At 36.5% G+C, this 21,838-nt stretch overlaps 3 protein-coding genes across 3 annotated transcripts; 2 read left to right on the top strand and 1 right to left on the bottom strand.

Annotated features, from left to right (window-relative positions):
• The first annotated feature begins 7,425 nt into the window (after nucleotides 1-7,425).
• Nucleotides 7,426-10,356, top strand: LOC142622426 (uncharacterized). The gene is made up of 2 exons (XM_075795889.1): nucleotides 7,426-7,721; nucleotides 10,038-10,356. The coding sequence occupies exons 1-2, from the start codon at nucleotides 7,569-7,571 to the stop codon at nucleotides 10,104-10,106; spliced, it is 222 nt and encodes a 73-aa protein (XP_075652004.1). The 5' UTR covers nucleotides 7,426-7,568; the 3' UTR covers nucleotides 10,107-10,356.
• A 3,484-nt stretch (nucleotides 10,357-13,840) lies between these two features.
• Nucleotides 13,841-17,372, bottom strand: LOC142621852 (protein LEAD-SENSITIVE 1). The gene is made up of 2 exons (XM_075795220.1): nucleotides 17,037-17,372; nucleotides 13,841-14,691 (listed from the first exon to the last, which is right to left on the bottom strand). The coding sequence occupies exons 1-2, from the start codon at nucleotides 17,128-17,130 to the stop codon at nucleotides 14,021-14,023; spliced, it is 765 nt and encodes a 254-aa protein (XP_075651335.1). The 5' UTR covers nucleotides 17,131-17,372; the 3' UTR covers nucleotides 13,841-14,020.
• A 2,383-nt stretch (nucleotides 17,373-19,755) lies between these two features.
• Nucleotides 19,756-20,604, top strand: LOC142629318 (uncharacterized). The gene has a single exon (XM_075803283.1). The coding sequence runs from the start codon at nucleotides 19,756-19,758 to the stop codon at nucleotides 20,602-20,604; it is 849 nt and encodes a 282-aa protein (XP_075659398.1).
• Nucleotides 20,605-21,838: the final 1,234 nt, after the last annotated feature.

Below are 21,838 nucleotides of genomic sequence, written 5' to 3'. Positions count from 1 at the left end.
TGATTGATAAACAGTATTTAAAGTAGGGTTTCATGCACAGGAATAAAATGGATGATTGGATAATAATAAAATTGTGGATAATCTGAATTTTATTAAGATTTATTTTAAAAGATTTATCTACAAGATAATTGTTCCTAAAAAGTTTGAATTATCCAGAAAAGAGATAAAAATCATAGACTAAGGATGAAAACACGTCTAGGTACAAGGACCGAATAAAAAAAAAACCCTAGAAAGAGAGTCCAAAATGCACTCAAACACGGAAGTGCGTTTGGTGTTCAAAAGCACCATTCGACACTTTTGGAGTTCCGAACGGCACTTTAAAAGTGTTGAATTGGCCCCTTTTGGGCTTTGGCCCAACTTCGTTCAGGTGACGATAAAGCACACCCTTTTTGATCTTTTCGCAAAAGGATGAGTCCCGATTTGCGTTTTACACATCGAAGCTATTTTTTAGAGTTTTCTGGCCTCTATAAATAGGGATTGGATCTCATAATTAAAGGAGACTTTTTTTTTTTTTGGGTGCCCTAAGAGGCATACGTTTTTAGGCTCTCAAAGTGCTTATATTTGCTGATCTTCTCTGATGTTTGTTGCTAAAATTAGGGCTTTTAAGTTGTTTTCAATCACCCTATTCTTTTTTTTTTTTATTCTTTTTTTTATGCTTCTTGTTTATGATGATGCATGATTTCCTTTATCCCTAATATGAATTGTTAGCCATTGTTTAGATGATCTTTTCTTTTTCGAGAAACCAGACTGTGGGCAGCCTGGGCTTTATTAATAAAACCTCAATGAACATCAAGAAAGACTAGAGGAGCAATGTCAGCTGGAATGTCCTCCAGCCACACTTGCAGCCCCATACAAAGTTTGGCCTTCTTTGCTAAAGCATCAGCCACAGTATTACATATACGATAAGAATGACAAAATTCTGAAAATTGAAAACCAGCAACTTGGGTCCGAATATCATCAATGATATTTCCAAAAGCTGGGAAATCTGAGTTCCCACAGGTGATGGCTTGAACGATTGCTGCTGAATCGCCTTCGAAGATTACCCTTCTTAAACCAATTTCCCAAGCAAACTGAACTACCCTTCGGCAGGCTAGAGCTTCCAGTTCAACAACAGTTTGTGAAAGTGGGATTTGAAGGGAAAGAGCACCAATTACTTCTCCAGCACAATCTCTGATGATCACACCAATACCTGCTGTGTTTGTCGCTTTAAAGACTGCTGCATCGAAGTTGGCTTTGTAGTTTTGTGGATCAGGAGGACGCCATTGATGATGAAGTGTGTGTGTGGGGGCAGATTGGGCTAGGTCCTGGGCAGCAAGGAAGTCTTGAAGCATTCTAGTTGTAGTGGAGATTGTGGTAGCCACGGGTTGCACCGGTAGTCCAAGCCGAGTAGAGTTTTTACGATTCCATAGGCACCAAGCACAAAGGATAAATATTTCCCTCCTGTAGTCCTCATGAAACTGTAGAAAATTAGATAGCAACTCTGAAAAGCTTAAGGGGGGTGGGGTGTCAGAATAGTGAGCCTAGTGGAATGTCCTCCAAACAATTTCAACTCCTTTGCATGACCATATTGCATGGATCTGATCTTTAGGCTGTTCTGAACAAACCTCACAGATATCAGTTGGGATGATGTGTCATCGATGAAGGTTGAACTTTGTTGGCAAGGCGTTGTTGCACGCATGCCAAGAAAAATGCTTTATCTTGTTAGGGACTCGTAGGTTCCACAGCCCTCTCCAAAACTGCTTCTGGGCAGCCAAATCAGAGCTACCTGCAGAGTTAGTAGAAACACAAGAAACTAATACTTTGTATGCACTACTAGCCTTGAAGCAGCCATTGGGAGTATGACCCCAAATGATTCAATCAGGAGGCAATCTTGGGCTGAGAGGGATACTTAGGATAATTGAAGCTTCATGAGGTGGGAACAGTTGCTCTACAACATCAGATTTCCAGATACCAAGGTCCTCATTAATAAGGGAACTCACCTTGGTTTCATTTTGGATTGAAGGCAGCTGAGGAATGAACACTTTATTGCACTGTTTTGGGAGCCATCTATCTTCTTTCAAGCGGATTGATTGGCCATTACCTATTCGCCACACCATACCCTTGCCAATAACATCTCGAGCGCTAAGGATGCTCTTCCAAGCATATGACCCAATGGTATACTCTTTTGCATCAAGGATAGAACCCTCCGGAAAAAATCGTGCTTTGAAAACACGAGAACATAGGGAATCAAGATTATTAATCATGCGCCACACTTGTTTGGCGAGCAACGCATCATTAAACTTTTCTATCTCTTTGAAACCCATACCACCCACTTCCTTTGCTTCACACATCCTCTCCCAACTCACCCAATGAACCTTTCTATTTGTCCCATTATAACCCCACCAAAACTTACGAATTAAAACTTCCAATTCCTTCACTAGACCCTTAGGTAGTTTGAAGCAGCTCATAGTGTATGTTGGTATCCTGTATAACTGATTTTATGAGGACTTCCCTAACTTGCTTTTCTTTCCATCCCTGTAGTTTCCTCCAAACCCGCTCTTTGAGGTAAATGAAACTTTGCTTCTTAGCTCGGCCCACCAAAGTAGGAAGCCCCAAGTATTTTTCATACTAGCGAATGGCTAGGACACCAAGGAGATGTTGGATTCTGGCTTGCACACCTTCCTGAGTGTTGGAACTAAAGAAAATGCTGGTCTTATCTCTGTTTATTTTCTGCCTTGACCCTCTTTCATATATAACCAGGATCTCAAGGATTTTCTGACACTCCCTTTCGTTTGCTCGGCAAAATAAGACACTGTCATCTGTAAAAAATAAGTGTGAAACTCGAAAGGCATTGCGACTAGCAACTCCTTTAATATTATTGTGGGGAGAAAATAGACCATGATGGGGATGTGGGCCTTTGGGCCATGGTAAGGAAGGCCGACCTGCTCTTGGGTTCAGAACTTGTTAGTACTACGGGTCGGCCCGTACGCCGAGGATCCGAGGGTCCAGCCGAGGATGAATTTCCCTTCGGACGGACACCGGAGAACCCGGGACTTCATGGTAAAAGTTAGGGAACGACACGGTTAAGACCAATGGTTAAAGGGGGTGAACCCTTGAATGTCCTAGAAGCATCGATGTTAGAGAAATACCGAAGATAAAGGCTGTCACCTCCACATTAAAGACCCTGCATCTACCACCCTGGCCGCATTAATGGGGAGGTGACACCTGAACAGTGGAAGGGAAACTTCTGGTTACTATTCAAAGGCACTGAGAAAAGAAATATCTAGGCTAAGGGGGAGTGGGGGCAATACGTGTACAAAGTATCAAAAAGATGAGTATTTAAGAAGAAACCTAGAACAGGAATGAGGAGGCCCCCCCTTTTTTGTAATCTAAAAAGAAAAAGAAAAAAAGAGAAAGAGATAATATAAGAACAGCTCTCGGCTTACGTCCGAGTAGGTTGATTTACAATATTCCTTATTGTTTTCAAGTGTTTTCAATCTTTGACTTGTCATTTAATCCTTAGACACTTCTAACCTGGGTTTCAAGCCCACACTCTACAAATTCACATTGTTTAAGGCTCATTGGGCCTGAGCCCGTAACTGTTCTTGGGGCCAGGTGCAATTGTGCACTTACAATTATCATTCACTTAAGCTTTTTTCAATAAACCTTGCAGACCCATCGCACACAAAAGGAACAAATAAGGAGACAATGGGTCGCCTTGTCTGAGCCCCCTACTAAGTTTTATATTTCCTACAGGTTGACCATTGAGCAAAACAAAATAGGACACAGAAGAGAGGCAAGACATAATGAGGCTGGCAAATACATCTGCAAAGCCTAAATGTTTCATAATTTTTTCCAAAAAAACCTATTCAATCCAGTCATATGCTTTACTCATGTCAAATTTTAGGGCCATAAAACCTATTTTTCCTTGAGTTTTACCTTTTTAGGTAATGCAAGGTCTCAAAAGCCACAAGTACATTGTCAGATATAAGTCTTCCAGATAGAAAAACACTTTGAGAATCAGAAACTACATTTAAAAGCACCAGTTTGATCCGATTAACCAACACTTTAGCTACAAGTTTGTTACAATCTTGATTTGTTACATTGATCTTGATTTGTTACAATCTCTTTCTTAATTTCATGATCTACATATAACCAATTCTTTCTTTTTACAATAAAAATAGATCTGCATCTTTCTTAGATGTAGATCTGAATTTTTCTCAAATAAAAATGAATTTGCATCTTCCTTAGATGCAGGCAGATCTAAATTTTCTCAAATCAAAAACTAATTCGTAGCTTTTTTAGATACATATATGATTTTTCTTTAATATATGCAGATTTTGAAACAAAGAAAAAGATTAAACATGATTGTGTTTATGGTTGTTTGTTTTATTTAGTCCATGTTGCATAAATTTATCTTATGAATGAAATTCTCTTCTCAAAATAATCTTTTTCAAATTTTTTAAACATATAAAAACAGATCTGGTTTTTCTATCATTAAAAAACCTTTTTTTTTTTAGTTCTTAAAACAAATCTGATATTTTCAAATCAAAAGACTTTGTTTTGTGTAATAAACATAGATCTGAATTTTTGTCTCCAAAAACCATATTTTTCAGATTCTTAAAAACAAATATGGTGTTTTTGACAAACCAAAATCATTTTTTTTTATCACTAAAACAGATTTGAATTTTTTAAACAAAGTAAGAGGATTCATTCATAAATAAAATTGTGTGATTTAGTTTTGTGTTTATACAATATGTCATTCATAGCATGCATAAATGATACAATGGTCACAAGAGTTTAGAAGACCAAACTCTGTCTGGGCAGAATGGGTACCTAACATCTTTCCATTCCGTAACCTAGCCTCCAAATTTAGGTCTTTGGATAAGTAGATCTAAGCCTTGTCTTTATTTTTTATTTTGGGTATAATGTAACTAGGACAAAAAATCATGTAATTATTTGGTAGTTTGTAACTAGAATCCAAAGCCATGTAATTTTCAATTTTTCAAACATGTATTTTTTATTCAATCAATGAGAAGGATACTATTCAGTCATCTATTTTATATTTATTTTTTGTATAAAAAACAAGTGGTGACTCCACACCACTTACTCAAAAAGAGCGGTGCCCTAAAAAGCACCAAAATATCTCTTTTTTGAGAGGCACTTTCGAGGTCTCTCACACCAGAATCAACATAAACCAACCAAAATTGAACATAGAAACATATCTGCATACCCATAAGTTTGAACCCAACATACACCAACCAAAATCAAAAGATTTGCATCCTCTTTGTTCACAAAATCAACACCAATCTCCGAGTTGGAAACCCACCGATCCATTGAAACACAAAATCATATCCAACTTGGAAACTCACCGATCTCCACTATCCTCCAAATCCCACCATTCTCAAACTGGACCTTCGAAATCACAACCCATAAACCCACAAATTTGCCACAAAATCACAACACTAATCCGCCACAAACCCATATTAACAAAAATCACAACTCATAAACCCACCATTGAAATACACCACTATCTATCTCCACCACCAAGTTGAGAGAAGAGAGATGAAAGCAAGAGACCAACCGATTCGAGAAAGAGACCCATTGATTTAAGAGAGAGAGAGAGAGAGAGAGAGAGAGAGAGAGAGAGAGAGAGGAAGGTTTGAGGAATGTAGGGGAACCTGTTTGATAAGGAAGTGTTGGGGTTGAAGTTTTCTTTTGAGCGTGTGAGTGCTAGGCTTTTTTATGTTTGTGAATGAGAATTTGCTAGATTTGGTTGCCAAGAAATACTTAATAATTTTTTTAAAACTACTATTGATCTAAGTTTTGATGTGTTATAAAAAGTACAAGAAAGACAAAGAAAAAACAAGAAAATAAGGATTAATTTGTTAGGAGTATGAGTCATGTTTTGGGAAGGAACACAAAGCACATGACCATGTTCTTTCGAAAAGATTAATGAAAGGAATAAAAGAAAATTTAATTATCTTATTTTATTTTTAAAAAAAATAGAAATTCAAATTTTTTAAATTTTTTTTCTAATGTGTGTTTTTTTTTATTGATTTAAATGCTAACATGGATTTTTTAAATATTAATTAATTTTTTTAAAATTATTTTAATAGCACACTGTACTCCGTTTGCCATGTAGGTAATGTCCATTAATGAGGTGACAATAGAAACTAAAATGGAATGAGTTTTCCATTTAAGGGATTAAAAGCAATAAAGTACATGGTTTTAAAACCAAACCTGATCGGCCGGTTCAGCCAACAATTAGATCTTAATCTAGTTTGGTTATTATTAAAAACTGAAAATTAAGAAAAATCGAAAAAATCGCCGGTTTAATCGGAAAACCATAAACTAGTACAGTTAAACCGATTTTAAGCTGCTTTGTTCATTAACACTTCAGCCACTTTGTTTTTGACAAAAAATAAAAAAGATAGAGATTTTATTTCAAATTTAAGAAGAAGAGAGATTTTAACTTTGAATATGTTGTTAAATCTAAAGCTGTGAAGCCTAAGACGGCCACATTGACACCAAAAACATTAAATTTACTATTTATGAGTTGACATAATTGAGGAAGAACCGAGGAAGTCCAAACCAAATAGATACACGTACAATATGTCCGCTTCAGTTTAAGAGCTTTGCTTGCTGCTCTTGCACATGCACTGATGCACATATATTGACGAGAGAGTGAGTATTGAAGGCCAAAAGATAAAAAATTAGAAAAAAGTGAAAGAAGCTATAAGTACAGAGCTTTTAATTAAACAAGGTGTGGATAAAAGGTTTCAAAATATGTGGTGGTTGGAGTAACGTGTAAGCGGGAAACAAATATCAATTGGGCAATGATATTGCTACTCATTGCTGACTTTTTGTTATTTGAAAAATTAAAGAATAACTAAAATCCTTTTTGTAGCGGGCTTGAGTTTGGATGTCTAATATATAAATTAAAGTTGAGGTTTAATGTTTTATAGCTATTTAATTTAATTTTTTAGTTAAAATATTAGTTATAAAATTAGATTTCAGTGTAAAACTTGATTTGTAAAAAATCAAGTTATAGGCAACCGAAATTTAAAAAAAAAAAAATTTATGGGACTCGAGTTCCAAGAACTCAAGTTTCATAATTTATTTATTTTTAAGTTTGATTTGGTATAGCTCAATTTTCTACGAATCGAATTTTATATTAAAATACGATTTTGAAAAAATTGAGTTTTAAAACAAAAATATGGACTTAAATAGTTTTAAAAGAAGAACATATTGCTAGACTAAAAAAAAAATAAAAAAAAGCCCAATTTTTGCAGGCACTTAAGCGGATTCGTTAAAGTCATATAATTAAGGAGGAAATAATATTATGTGAAGAGGAGCACCATTGCCTGTGAGGCATATTGTAGGAGCGTAGGACAATTTTGAAAACTAGCAAAGCTTTGACCACCAAAACCAATCACCAATCACCAAAGCCAAGCCGAAGGGGGCAAAAGGCAAATCAAAGAGAAAGAGAGGATTGAGATTGATCATTGAACATTGAACATTTGCAAGCTTCCTTTCTGTCCTTAAACCATTACCCATACAACATACGACATCGTTTCATAGGTGAAATGGGGAGGCGAGTAGGTGGGACGATGAGGAACAAGGAGGAGTCAGCAATGACTCGTGCGGTGAATGCTGTCTTCGATTTCGTCAGATTCGCTGAGTTTGAGATCCTCTTCATCCTTTTCTTCTTCATCGCTTTTCTCCTCTTCAAAGATCTTGTCAGTCTCTCTCTCTCTCTCTCTCTTCCTTTCTATGTTCTTTGCAATTTTCAATGGTTTATAGTCTTTTCTGTTTTTTGGATGAATCAGATGAAATTTTAATAGATTTGTTAAAGTTTGGATTTAAATTGATTAAATTTGTTGTCATGTTAATCTGAGCACAACTTTTTAAATACTGGGTTTATGAATCTTTTGTTGTTCGCTTGAAGGTGAGTTTAGTATCATAGAACAAATAATTGAAACATAGGATCCTGTATATGCAATGTTGTTGTATATGTAGTTGTACAGAATGTTAGGTGGTCTAGGAGATTACAAGGTCATGAGATGATGAGTGAGTTTGTAGGTTCAATGATGGAATGAAATGGGAAACAATTGCTATGAATTTAAGAGTTTCTAAAATAAATAAATAAAACTGTTGTGACATCGGCTGTATAGAAGTGACTTGTTCATAAATGAGTGTAGTTGAAATGTGAATGTTTAGATGGATTAGTGAAAATACACACAAAGATAGGGTGAAAAGTGAGGAAATTTTCCCCTATTGATGAAATGGTAAGGGGAAAGTTGTGTGAGATGATTTGGTCATGTTCAACATTGAGGATGAGTGAGTTGATTCAAGTTGAGGGAATGAAAAAAGAAAAGAAAAGAAAAGATAGAGGAATACATTACTACACCCAATAAAATAGAATGGTGGAAGGAGTGAGTTGATTGAAGTAATAAAAAAGGACATGTCAATTAAGGAGGTAATAGAGAGTATAACTTTGTATAGAATAGAATGACGAAAAAGAATATACATAACATGGCCAACCTTGATTAGTTAGTTCAGGATCCAATAGCCAATCGCAAAAGTTTGGAACTAAGGTTTGGTTGTTATTGGGTGGATTGGTGAAGGATGAGTTGTATGAATTTTATTTTTGGGAAAATTACACATGCACAATGCACCTTGTGGGTCTTGAAACCACGGCCTTATGCTGTATCTTACTCTTAAAAGGGAGGATGTGCTATTTGAGCTAGGCTTGTTTGCACATGTTGTATAGTTGATTCCATGTAAATTAGATGGAACTTAATTCTGTTGGAGCATGCATCTCTGTTTCTCTTTTCCAACGAATACACTCTTTGCTCCTTATCACTTTAAACCTCAATGTATGGTTATACCTTCATTCATAGAATTTATACTGTAGACCACAATCAAAATACCTTGCTTCCTGATCCGCAAATCCAAATGGTAACCTGAGTGATATTTCTCTACCCTAGTTATTAGGGCTGCAAAATCATGATTCTTGCGAGTATGGGTGCTGTGGAAGGTTGATTTGATGTTTTATATGAACCAAATTTCTGGGTGTTGTGAAAGAGAATCTATAATAAACATATAAAGGCAGCAGTTTCAGTTGGTCTCTCTTCCTCTCTCCTAATTTTCTTCCCTCTGACTCTCATTCTTTTCTTCTTCCCTCTTTTTCTCCTTCTAGTAGTTATTAGTTCATAATTACCTTGTTAAAAATATCTCAACCACCATTTCTTTTTTGATAAGTAAGTAACTATTTTTATTAGAAAAATGATATGTCCACAACATTTTTACAACATTTTTACAACAAATCCTAAGTGGCAGGATGTTACTGGTTGTTATTGTTGGGGCAAAAAAATAATCTTAGTGTTAGGTTCAAATTTGAACCAATAACAACTAACCACCTATGATTTGTTGTAAAAATGTTGTAAAAATATTGTGGACGTAGCACCTCTCTTTTTATTAAGACTACAAAAAAAGTACAGGGGAGGGGAGGTGTACTTAAAAGTGAGAAATCTACAAAAAGTACAACAATCTAGGACCTCAAGAAAATTAGAGAAGGAATGGCCACATAGTGTGGTCATCCAGTCTCAAAGCATGTAAAAATATCTCAACCACCATTTTTAAAATTCAAGAGGATATGATTATGATTACTATTTTCCTTAATAGTGGGATGTCATTTTTAACTGAAAAGAACTAGGAAGGATTTATGATAGTGCTAGCTTTATTGACATATCCAAACTATATTGCTGAACCTGCAGATTTATTTTCGTTCTAAAACCACCCTTTAAGAAGAAAATGATCATACGTGGGTATCTTAAGAAGGGTTACCCTTGAAATGCGAATCCACCTCTTTCCATTTCTCACCTGCTTTCACTATCTTGATGTTTTAATTCATGACTGACATTTCTTGTATGATGAAATTCCTGGTGAAAGCTTATGTTATCTCTTTCCCCCCCTTTCCGCCCCTTCTCCCACTCTCTTGTCTTTTACTTTGCTTTTTGATTAATTCTAAAAATTGATAAAATCAATTGCAGACATCAAGACCAGAATACAATCAGATTCTTGTAAAGAAGCCTGATGGCGGTGGTTTCTGGCCAAACTAGATGGAGATCTTTTGACACGACAAACATCTTTCATTTCTCTCGTGAGAGAAAATTGCTTAGGCAAGTGGTGTTTAAACATCTTTCATATGTGTCAATTAAGAAAAATGTGTTGTCAACTCTTGTAATTTCACGGTTCCTACTTCCTTTTGTTGCTTTATATGTGTTTTTATATGAATTTATTCGGAATCCATGTGAGACAATTGTCTGTCTAATCTGTTGATAGGGCTTGCAAAGATTATTTCAAGAGAAATTAACTTTGAGGAACCGCTTCAATAACTCTCTCTCTCTCTCTCTCTCACGGGCAGAAATCGGGCAGAACTAGAATTTTAAGAGTGAGGGGGCCAAAGTAATAACAAATATAAAATTGATCCAATTTAAGAGTACTACTTAAAAAGTATGTGAAAATTTTGGGGGGCCATACATATATTTTTGAAAATTTTAACAAAATTTGAGGGTAATTTTTTAATTATTGAAAATTTTGGGAGAGGTAATGACCCCCCAACTCATTGAGAGTTCCGTCCCTACTCGTACACAACTCATTCCTTAATGACTGCTTGTCTAGACAGCCTTGTGGTTGGGATGAGGTGGTTGTAAAATGTAGAAGCTAAAACTAGACTTGACTCGATCATGTCATTACAATATACCCAACATAATGTCTTGCCTATTATTTTATTGTAGCATATCACTTTACATAATACTAGCCTCATCACATGCACTCCGCTCGTGCGATGAGACTTTTTTTTTAAAAATTTTTATTATTAGTATTATAATTTTTCACTTATTTTAATTTGAAATTTACATTTATTTTTCCACAAAAATTGCAGATTTAGAACAACTAATATGGCCAAAAAATAAGATTAGCTCTAAAAAATGAACACAAAATAACATTGAAATATGTTTTTTTTTTTTGATGTGATGTGCGGCAGTTTTTTTTTTAATAGGAAAAGTGGGTGGAATTTTTTTAAAGAAGGTGGAGTAGTTTTATTTTTTGAGAAATGATATGTCTATAACATTTTCACAACATTTTTACAACAAATCTTAAGTGGCAGGTTGTTACTAGTTATTATTGTTTGGGTAAAAAGTAATCTTAGTGTTAGATTCAAATTTTAACCAATAACAATTAACTACCTGTGATTTGTTGTCAAAATGTTGTGGATGTAGTGTCCCTCTTATTTTTTTACCGAACTTAGGATAGGTGTTTTTTTTTTGGATGGCAAGGATAGGTGTTTTTTTTAATAGAAAATGGTAGGGTGGTTATTTTTTTAGAAGGTGGGATGGTTTTTTTAGGAGAAAGTGGGGATTGTGGAGAGTGTTCATTTTTTCACTTTTTTTTTTGCTAGTAGTCCTATTTTGTAGATATATATATATATATATATATATATATATATATATATAGTTATTATTTTGAAAATCTAATTGATAAGTGGATAAAGAAATTTAAAAATTAACAGGAGAGTGGTCTTATTTTTTATGTAATGTTTTAGTGGGAGTTAAAATTTCATTTTTACAAGATTGTCCTTTAGTTTTGTCTCTACTTAAACATAAGGCCGTAGCAGCATTTTTGAATTAAAAAATGAGGAATTCAAACAAGGGAAGCCTCTTAAATAGTAGTATAGATTATACCAAACTTTATCTATTATACCATATCAATTTACATAATGTATTGCTTGTTATTTTATTTTTCCCTTTCCTCTGTTTTACTCTCCTATTTATTAAGTTTTGACGGAATTCTACTTAAGTACTCATGTAGCACCATTGATTTTATGATATTAGTATTGTGAGATAATGTTGTTATTATTATTATTATTATTATTATTGTGATTTTGTTGTCATCTCCATTTGCGTAATGCCATGTTTGCATTGATTCATGTACTTATGTAGGGCCATGAATGTCTAAAGCCCCCTTTTTCAATATTCTGTTTTGTTCTATCCATAATCTCAAATCTCAAGCTTGTCATTTGATGGGCAAGACCAATCTCGTTGCTTAGTTGACAAACATGTGAGGGTAATTATTGCATACTTTCAGAGTACCATAAATACATACTTTCCTCTCTCACATAATTGTGGGTCTCACTAATTAAATTTATGGTGGGTACACAATTCATGTGAGATGAGAGAGTGCGTATTTATGGTATTTCCGGAGTATTCAATAATTTTCCAACACGCCAAACTTTATTATTTTCATAATTTATTCTTTTTACTTTAGTTGATTTTCTTAGTGATCGAAAAGATATCATATGTAGCTAAGGCTGTCCAAACCCATTCGAAGACCAGACCCACCCAAAGAAACCCACTGGATCCGATCTAACATCAACTGACCTGACTACTCTGGCAGTCGGCAGCGGGTCTTCTCCACTAGAAACCGACTCCGGCGGGTTGGTTTCAATTTCCCTCCCCCAAAACCGGAAAAACCCGAATTGTCCGACAAAAACCTAGATTTCGATGAAAAAACCCAAATACTAGTGAAATTTTTCCAGATCTCGGTGAAAAAACCCATATTCCAGTGATATTTCAAGTAGATCCGGTGAGATTTTGACCAAATTTGGCGAAATCTCATAGATTCCAATGAGATTTTCGCTGGATTTGAGTTTTTCTTACCGTTTTCTCGCAATTTCCTTGCCGTTTTCTCAAATCTATAATGTCGATTGACCCATCTGCTACCCGTTGAAGTTCTGATCCGCCTGACCCGTCTACTTTGGCGGTTAGCGTCGGGTGAGATTTTGCTCAACCCGATTCCGTTGGGTCAGTTTCGGGTTGGGTACAAACCCGACCTAGATCGACTCGTGGACACCTCAAATGTCCTTACCAATTTAATGTATAAAACTCTCCTTACCCGACCCAGATCGACTCGTGGACACCTCAAATGTCCTTACCAATTTAATGTATAAAACTCTCCTAGATTAATAAGTGTTTAAAAGTGTAAAAAAATCAAGAATATGAAATGTCTTAAACAAGCCCAACGAGTTCATTCTCGATCTATATGACCTCAAATTGTCTGTGGATGGCGAAGGATAAGACATTCCAGATATCTCTCTAGTGATGTCAGTAAAATTATAGAACCAATTGGTCGAAAGAGCTTTGAGAGATGAGATTTGAGATCCGTGTTAGACAGCACTGCCAAACTAGTCTCAGCATGGAAGGTTTCAAGTTTCAACCCTTCAAAAACTTTTTGTGATGGGCATGTCAAATAGTATATTCTTTCCAGTAAACATTACACCTTCATACAATTTATGAATTCACTACATAATAAAAGCTACTTTGTCTTACCTTTAAGGCTAGTAAATAAAAGTTTGTTCCAAAGCTGCCATACGCACAAGCTCAAGTTGATTGGGTGATACATTTTTTACCGTGCACTCAAGAATCAACCCACTGTCTGTAATCCTCAAACTGAAGATACAAGCAGCAAAACAAGTTGCTCTCTCTCTTTGCATGAATTTTTTATTGGTAAGTAAATTATTACTTGTGGACCAACATTAGAGAAAAACTTTCTTTTATAACTGGGTTTTGTTGTTCCGCGTTAGATTGCTTGAAAAATAAATCATCTTTACCCATATGAAACCCCAGATGGGAAGAGAAGGATGCATAGAAACTGCAGAGCTGCTAGCAGCAAAATTGAAAGTAAAAGAGGTAAACTAAATTACATACCACATAAAATTGAATATATTGTGGATCTTAACAGACATGGTTATTCGAAAAACATCAAATAAGTCGTTAAAGAGGTAAACCAAATTACATACCACATAAAATTGAATATATTGTATAAGTAAAAATAATCAATTGTTTAAATGGAGAACCAATTTACACATTCACATCACAAGAATAAACAATGGCTAGCAAAAGCAAACTGTCTTAAATTGCCACCATAATAACCAAATTCCTGCAAACAACACATAACGCCTGCCCATATCAAAAGACTAGTCTGCCTTGGCCATCTCAGTTACAGCCTCTGACTCATCTGAGACAGCACGGGAAACAAGTATCTCCACTGGAACTTTTTTGACATCACGCCGTACTCCCATATCAGAAACCAAACGGCTGAAACAATACATGCCATAACCTACAGCTGCCAGACCACCAAAACTGGTAGTCAGAAATCGAAGTGGCGAAGAAAGGATAGCACTAGCAGCAGCAAGAATGGATGCTGCCTGCCCACTCCGGCCCACACTAATGGCAGTATACACAAGCAGGCCTGTTTTGCAGTATATTGCAAAGTCTTCACAATTGTTCCTGAAAATATCATAGTAACCAAAACCATTCTGGAGGAGATAAGAAGCACGGTGAATAACTTCTTCAGGTGAGTCAGAAGAAGCAAGAGTGCAGGTACCTCCACGAGCTTTGGCAATAAAGAGAGCTGGGGAGACACTATACTCAAAGATGTAGAGTTGTCCTCCGGAAAGGAAACAATCCATACAGGAAGAGATGACTCCATCAAGCCTTGATTGATCACCACATCTTGGGCATGGATTGTCTGAAGGACGAGAAGGTGATGAGCTCACAATGATGCGGTCTAAAAAATTTCCCATTCCAATTTCCTGGCCTCCTCCCCGAGTAAAGTGAATAACATTTCCCTCACTAACATATATCCCTGTTGTAAAAGAGTAGAAAGGTTGGCAAAGTCATACTACCAATCAAGTTTAAGATTCATATACAAAATCAAGAAAGATCCTCATTATATCTAATAGAGTGAACTTTTAAGAAGTTAATAAGTGAAAAAAAAAAATTAAAGATGTAAAAGCCAAAAAATAAAAGGAATATAAACTGGCTAAGTGTAATTCTACACCAGCCATTTTATTTGGTCTAATATCTGGTTTGTCCCCAACTTTCATTGAAAACTTGTCACTTGGAGACTCATGTTTTTCTCCCAACATAATAAGGATACACATGCAGGAGTGCCCTCAACATTTGGGAGGGGGGCGGGTGTTTAAAGTGTTTGTGCTTCTTAGTATAGAATTCAAAAGAAAGCTTTTGTTTTAGAAGCTTGCAACTGCAGCAACTCTGAACTATGTTTCGTGGAACTTACTTGGAGAATATTTATCACTAAATCCTTTAGTTATTGGCCTCTGCCAGTGAAATCACCTTTTATGTAGAGGCTCAGGGGATGCAACAACAATACACAACTATGAAAGAGAACCAAATCTAAGAATAGAAATCAAAATGAAAAGAATCCACAGAATTGGGAAAAGAAAAATGAGATTTAAGGGGCAGAATCTTTCACCCACTCATAATTATGGGTGCTACTGCAGGCTATCATAAAAAAGGTTGCTTCTTGTACTCATTCTTTCCAAATTTTACAATCTACAACCTCAAATTCTTAGTTATAGTCAATAAATGAACATGTTGCTGTTTAATAGCCAAGCATTATATGGCATAAGAAAAACTAACCTAAAGACTCATGTTTTTATACATTTATTGGGGGAAAAAAGGAGTAATTGTCAACCTCATTAACATAAATCTCCCAGAAGAATCACTAGTAAGAACTATTAGGTTTAATGGAAAAAAGGGCAATGGAACATATTTTCTTGCTCCAATCATTTGTAGCCCCTAGCCTAACCTCCCCATCTGCATGACACACATAAAGCTGCAGATAAAGCATAATGGGTATTTTTCTTGTAAAATCTAACTCTTCTTCTAATCAATTTCAAACATGTCAGGGTATCTGCTTACTATCAATCTTTATACTCCCTAGATGACCATTCTACATCTAATTCTTAACACAAATTATTTTGCTTTGAAAGGCATATGGGGCATTATTACTCCCTTTCTAATCAATTTATCAAAAAATTACATTGTCAACAAACAACGCACTGAGAAAGAGCTAGTCTTGCATATGTTGAACTCATCCCCATCAAAGTAGATATCAGTATGATGGTACCGATCATTGGATATTCTAATCTACATATATCAACTTGTGATAAATTACCACTTAACCCAAAACTTGAAGCTGATAGGAAACAGTGAGTTTAATTACTTAACCATTAGTCTAACACCCTCCTCACGTGTGCGGCCCAAACTCTCCCTTAGTAAGTGTGATCCAACATGTGGGATTTTTTAATTTTTAAGGGCAGGTAGAGTGGAGATAGGGTTTGAACTCAAAACCATTTGCTCTGATATAAAGTACCACTTAATCCAAAAGTTTAAACTGACAGTAAATTGTGAATTTAATAACCATTAGTCAAACAACTTGTAACAAGTCAACTACAGGAAGGAGGAAAGTATCTTAGTTGTTTTTACTTGAAATTACTAAAATTGTACAACACATTCATCAAGCACACTAAAAATCAATTCTTGCTGTAAAAAACAATTTCCAAAAAACGCAATCACGTTCATTCAATCAAACACAAAGAACCTTGAACTGTTAGTATAACTAGATAAAGGTGATTAAGCATTGATTAGGAATTCAACATCGAAATCATTATCAACCCCCAATAGTTCAGCTATAAGTCTATAATCCAACGAAAATATTAATTTGAGGGCCAACTCGAAGAGCCTCCAATACCCATTCAAAGATACACAACACAACAGGACTTCCAAGTGAAAAAGACAGAACACATTGAACATATAACACCCAATTGAATGGAGCCAAATAAATGTTCCTTAATCTTAAAATAGTTATGATTTTTGTTCTTTACTGAAAAAATGGAGATTTGGGTCCCACAAGCCCAGCTTCAAAAAATACTAAACTAAAATCCCATCAAAATTTGTGAGGTGGGGTTGTGAACTAATATGTCCACATGCACACAAATCAAACGGGAAAGATGAGAAAACATATAATGATGTTTGTTAGCACAAAAATAAACAAAAAGACAACAAAACTGATCCTATTATGTATATGGGTATTGAAGCAAATGCAAGAAAAATTACTACTAGATCGTAGTAATGAAAGAGATAGAGAGAGAGAACTAAAAAAGAGGAAGGAAATAGAAAAGGCACCGTGGTGGGCATAGACATAGGCGTGTCTCCAAGAGTAGATGTGATCTCCAGGTTTTAGATTCTCCCTCTCGATCTTATTCGACAGCAATCCCATTATGCTTTGATCTTTCTTACTCTGCTCTGTTCTGCAACTGTGTATATCAAATTTGTTTGGAAAAATCAAAGAAGGAATTGAAGAGAGAGGGCCCCACTACTAGTCCCCACTTGAGAATGAAGGAGAAAGGTAGAGGAGACAAGGAGAGGGAGGGAGGAGGAGGGGGCGATTCTACGCTACTCGGTTGTCCAGTGCAATCGCTTCCTTCGCCCTAAAGTCAAAAGGAATAAGAGGATTTCCTTTTCTTTATTTATTCCACTCCAACGCGTAAAAGTAACGCTCACTTCCGCTTCTTTTTTTTTTTTTTTTAGTGAACTTGAAAACTTTTATTAAACAGTAGAAAATATTACATTATGATCGAGAGTTTGTTTCAAGAAATAAGGATTCTCTTCCATTCACACCTCAAAGTCAATAATACTAATAGCATATTTAGCTAACAGATGGACTGGTTTATTCCCTGTTCTACAAACATGAGAAAATAACACTTTCCTAACATCATGAGTAGAACTTTGAATCCATAAATAGTAGGCATAACCAAAACTGAAGGAAGCGATAAACCTTGAAGGGCACGAACTACATTGAGAGAATCCCCTTCCAAAATGAATTCTTGTAATTCGACTTCTTTGGCAAACTCCAAACCAGATTCAAATGCTTTGGCTTCCACCTCTAAAGGACCTAAAGGGGCATGAATTTTTTTGCTTAGAGCAGCCACAACCAAACCATGAGCATCACAAATTATTACCCCTACCCCAGATTCATTCCTTGCTCCAAAAATAGCCCCATCAACATTCACTTTATATAACAGATTTGAGGGAGGCAGCCAACACTTTTGGAGCACAGGTTCAGACAGCCACGGTAAAGCAGTAGCAGCAGCAGCTTCCTGAAATTCTAGCAGCCACATCGAAGCATCCCGACACAATGAAATGTCAGTATTGATGCAGGGGCTAAAACATTTTGACCTTTATGGCATACAAATAGTGATTTCTGTATTCATGATGCGGGTGACAATCATTTACTTTTTGCTTTTGAACTTGAATCTGATTTAGAAAAGGTCTTAATGGGAGAACCTTGGTCTTTTGATCGACATTTGGTTGTTCTACAAAGATATGACGGGATTTTGCCTATGGACAAAGTGGATTTCTCGAAGGCATTTTATTGGGTTCAAATCCATAACCTCCCTCTGACTTGCTTATCTCCTGATGTTGCTATGGAAATTGGAGAATCTTTGGGAGAGGTTAACAAGTCCATTATTGTCTCACACATGGTTGGTGGAAATTTTCTGAGGATCCGGGTGATTATTGATGTATCACGTCCTCTGTGTCGTGGCAGAATAATTTCTTTGGGAACTGATGTTGACAGATTTATAACCTTTCAGTATGAGTGACTTCCCAATATTTGTTTTTGGTGTGGAATGGTTTCCCATGATGACAAAGAATGCTTTCTCTGGTTGAGTAGTAAGGGGACCCTGAACGTTGAGGATCAACAATTCGATCACTAGATCAGGGCTACACAAATCAATCCATCTAGAAAATCTGTTATGGAAGTTCGAGTTTTCGGCAAGAAGGATACTCAATGCCACTCTGGGGTCTCGAGCATTATAGGGCCAAGTTCTTCATTTGCGCATGACCCTCTTGTATCCTTCACACCGGTACTTGGAAATGCTGTTGGAACTTCTCTCGGTGCTGATTTGTTGATGGTTATGGACCTCATTCCGCTGGGAGTTGGAGGATAGTGTGAACCGATGAGGAGTGTTGAGGAACAGTCTCAGCCGTTAATTCCGATATTAAAGGAACGTGCACCTAAGGACGTGGCTATTATGTTGGATGAGCATAAAGTGCCAGTTGTTAACAAGGTGGATAATGAACCATGTGTGTCATCCAACTCATTAAATAGCATTACCTGTGTCACAGGGAGCAAGGAGAATTTGTTTGCGTTAAGAAGTTTGGACTCGTGTGGGCCTGTAGCTTCCAATGTTTTAATGAATACACCACACACTGCCCTTAAGATGGATAATCAAACTCCGTCTTCTTCTGAACCTCTATCCATTCAACACTCGACTACTTACCCTAATCGGGTAGGGGCTGTGATGGAGCAAAGGGAGAAACCTTTTAACTCTGATGCTTTGCAGGACTGTGAGGCTACATTTAAAATGGGCGGGGTGAATCGCGATAAGGCTATAGAAGATACAGATCAACCCAGAGGAACTGAACAAAAGGGCCTTCCTACTAAAATCAAACTGGAACGTGGTAAATAGAGTGGAGTAAAAACAGGAAGGTGGACTAGATTAAGCAGTCGGGTTGGAGTGGACAACTTACAAACTAATAGTCCCCACAGATCAGGTACAAAGCGAAATTTATTTGGTACATTTGACGCTATGGTTGTGGATACTGACAATGAGAAGAAACTTAAATTTCAGAAAGAATCAGATGAACAAGGTGTTTTCTTAACTTCACAATTGGGATCAGCGAAGGCTATTGAACAGCCCCGTCGGGACCAATGAGTCTTTTAAGCAGGAACTGCCGGGGGCTTAGGAACCAACGGATAGTTAACGCCTTAAAAAAATTTATTAAGGCACAACTTCCCAATTTAGTTTTTCTTATGGAAACTAAATCTAATAGAGGTTGGATGGAATATGTTCGTGATCAATGTGAATTTAAAAATGGATTGTTGGTGCCTAGTGATGGAGCTAGTGGTGGCTTAGCTTTATTTTGGAGGAAGGAGGTCACAGTACACATTCAAAATTACACATCTTCCCACATTGATGCGTTTGTTGATGGGGGTGTTGATGGGTGGTGGCATCTAACTTGTTTTTATGGTAACCCGAAAACTTCTAGAAGATGTGAATCTTGGTCTCTACTTAAATCTCTCAGTACTTATTCACAATTACCATGGCTTGTTATTGGTGATTTTAACAAATTGGTGGGTTTGTCTGAAAAGGAAGGTGGTGCTTCTAGATCTGCAAGTCAAATGGCACGTTTTCAGGAAGTTATTGATGTGTGTGGACTTAAGGACCTTGGTTTCATTGGACCCCAGTTTACTTGGCTATATCAGAAATTTGATGGGACGCAAATTCGTGAGAGATTGGATCGAGCATTGGCTACTAGTAATTGGTTGAGTAAGTTCCCTACAGCAAAACTTTACCATCTTTCCTCTTCTGCTTCTGATCATTGTCCACTAGCTTTGCATTTTGTTAGAAAACAAAAGAAGCGCAGGTATCATAAACCATTCAAGTTTGAATCTATGTGGTTAAAAAATGATAAATGTGAAGAGGTTGTTCGAAGAGCTTGGGAGGAGGGCTTATTGAGGGGCTCGGCCTTCCCTTTAAATTCTTGTTTGGAATCATGCCGTGTGTGCTTGGATGATTGGAATAAGAATGACTTTAGACATGTGGGCAGGCAAATTGTTCGATTGCAGAAAGCTCTTGAACGGTCGGAGTTACAGCCTACTTCTCCTTTAATCATTGTTGAAATTTAGAAGACAAGAGTTGAATTAAATTGTTGGTTGGAAAAGGATAATGCCATGTGGTTACAAAGATCTAGAATTAACTGGTTTCAAGCGGGAGATAGAAATACCAGGTATTTTCATTCTAAAGCTTCTGCTCGATTTCAAAATAATCTAATAGAAGGTATGGAGGATTCGAGTGGTACTTGGCAGGAGGATATTGGTATTGTGGAGGGTATAATCGTAGATTCCTATTTATCATTATTTTCATCATTAAATATAATGGACTTTATGGAATTACTTGATGCCGTGGAGCCTAAAGTCACTAGTGCCATGAACCAAATGCTTCTTAGGGATTTCGAAGAAGGTGAAGTGAAGACAGCCTTGAAGCAGATGTATCCCCTGAAAGCGCCTGGTCCAGATAGTATGCCTCCTCTCTTCTTTCAACATTTTTGGCCTTTAATTGGTAATGTTGTTACTAAAACAGTACTTGATTTTCTTAATTTTGGAATTGTACCTCCAAATTTTAATGAAACTCATATTGTTTTAGTTCCTAAGATTAAAGAGCCTAAAAGAGTGACTGATTATCGCCCAATTAGCTTGTGTAATGTTGTTTATAAGCTAGCCTCAAAAGCGGTTGTCAACAGATTGAAGAAGATTTTGCCATCTATTATCAATGATACTCAAAGTGCCTTTGTGCATGGAAGATTAATTACTGACAACGTTTTGGTGGCTTTTGAAACTATGCATCATATCAATATGAAAAAGGTAGGCAAAAGTGGTGGGATGACACTTAAATTGGATATGAGTAAAGCTTATGATAGGGTGGAGTGGGGCTGCCTTGATAAAATCATGGATAAATTGGGATTTGAGAGTAGGTGGAGGAAGTTATTGTTGACATGCATCTCTACGGTTACTTATTTTATTCGGATTAATGGGAGACCACATGGGCATATAGTACCTTCTAGGGGATTAAGGCAAGGAAATCTATTATCCCCTTATCTTTTTCTTTTATGTGTTGAGGGCCTTTCTGCTTTGTTAAGAAAGGAGTTAGTGATGGTTGCTTCCACGGTATTGCTGTTTGTAGGGGTGGGCCCAAATTATCTCATTTAGTTTTTGCAGATGACATCCTCATTTTTTGTAGGGCATCCTTGGAAGAATGTGACTCACTTCAAAGAATTCTTGGGGTTTATGAGAGAGCTTCTGGCCAACAATTGAATAGAGCAAAGACTTCTCTTTTCTTTAGCTCTAATACTGATGAAGCTGT

The sequence above is a fragment of the Castanea sativa genome, chromosome 1 (genome assembly GCF_040712315.1).
Source record: "Castanea sativa cultivar Marrone di Chiusa Pesio chromosome 1, ASM4071231v1".
NCBI classification, from domain to species: Eukaryota; Viridiplantae; Streptophyta; class Magnoliopsida; order Fagales; family Fagaceae; genus Castanea; species Castanea sativa.
The sequence above is the reverse complement of the archived record's forward strand: the minus strand, read 5'-3'. Positions and strand labels throughout refer to the sequence as shown.

Excerpts from the sequence above, each read along its gene's own strand:
- LOC142622426 (XM_075795889.1), top strand. The coding sequence starts at position 7,569 with ATGGGGAGGCGAGTAGGTGGGACGATGAGGAACAAGGAGGAGTCAGCA. Across the intron at positions 7,722-10,037 it reads TTCTCCTCTTCAAAGATCTT|ACATCAAGACCAGAATACAA; the intron begins GTCAGTCTCTCT and ends AATCAATTGCAG.
- LOC142621852 (XM_075795220.1), bottom strand. The coding sequence starts at position 17,130 with ATGGGATTGCTGTCGAATAAGATCGAGAGGGAGAATCTAAAACCTGGA. Across the intron at positions 14,692-17,036 it reads CTATGTCTATGCCCACCACG|GGATATATGTTAGTGAGGGA; the intron begins GTGCCTTTTCTA and ends CTTTTACAACAG.
- LOC142629318 (XM_075803283.1), top strand. The coding sequence starts at position 19,756 with ATGGAATATGTTCGTGATCAATGTGAATTTAAAAATGGATTGTTGGTG.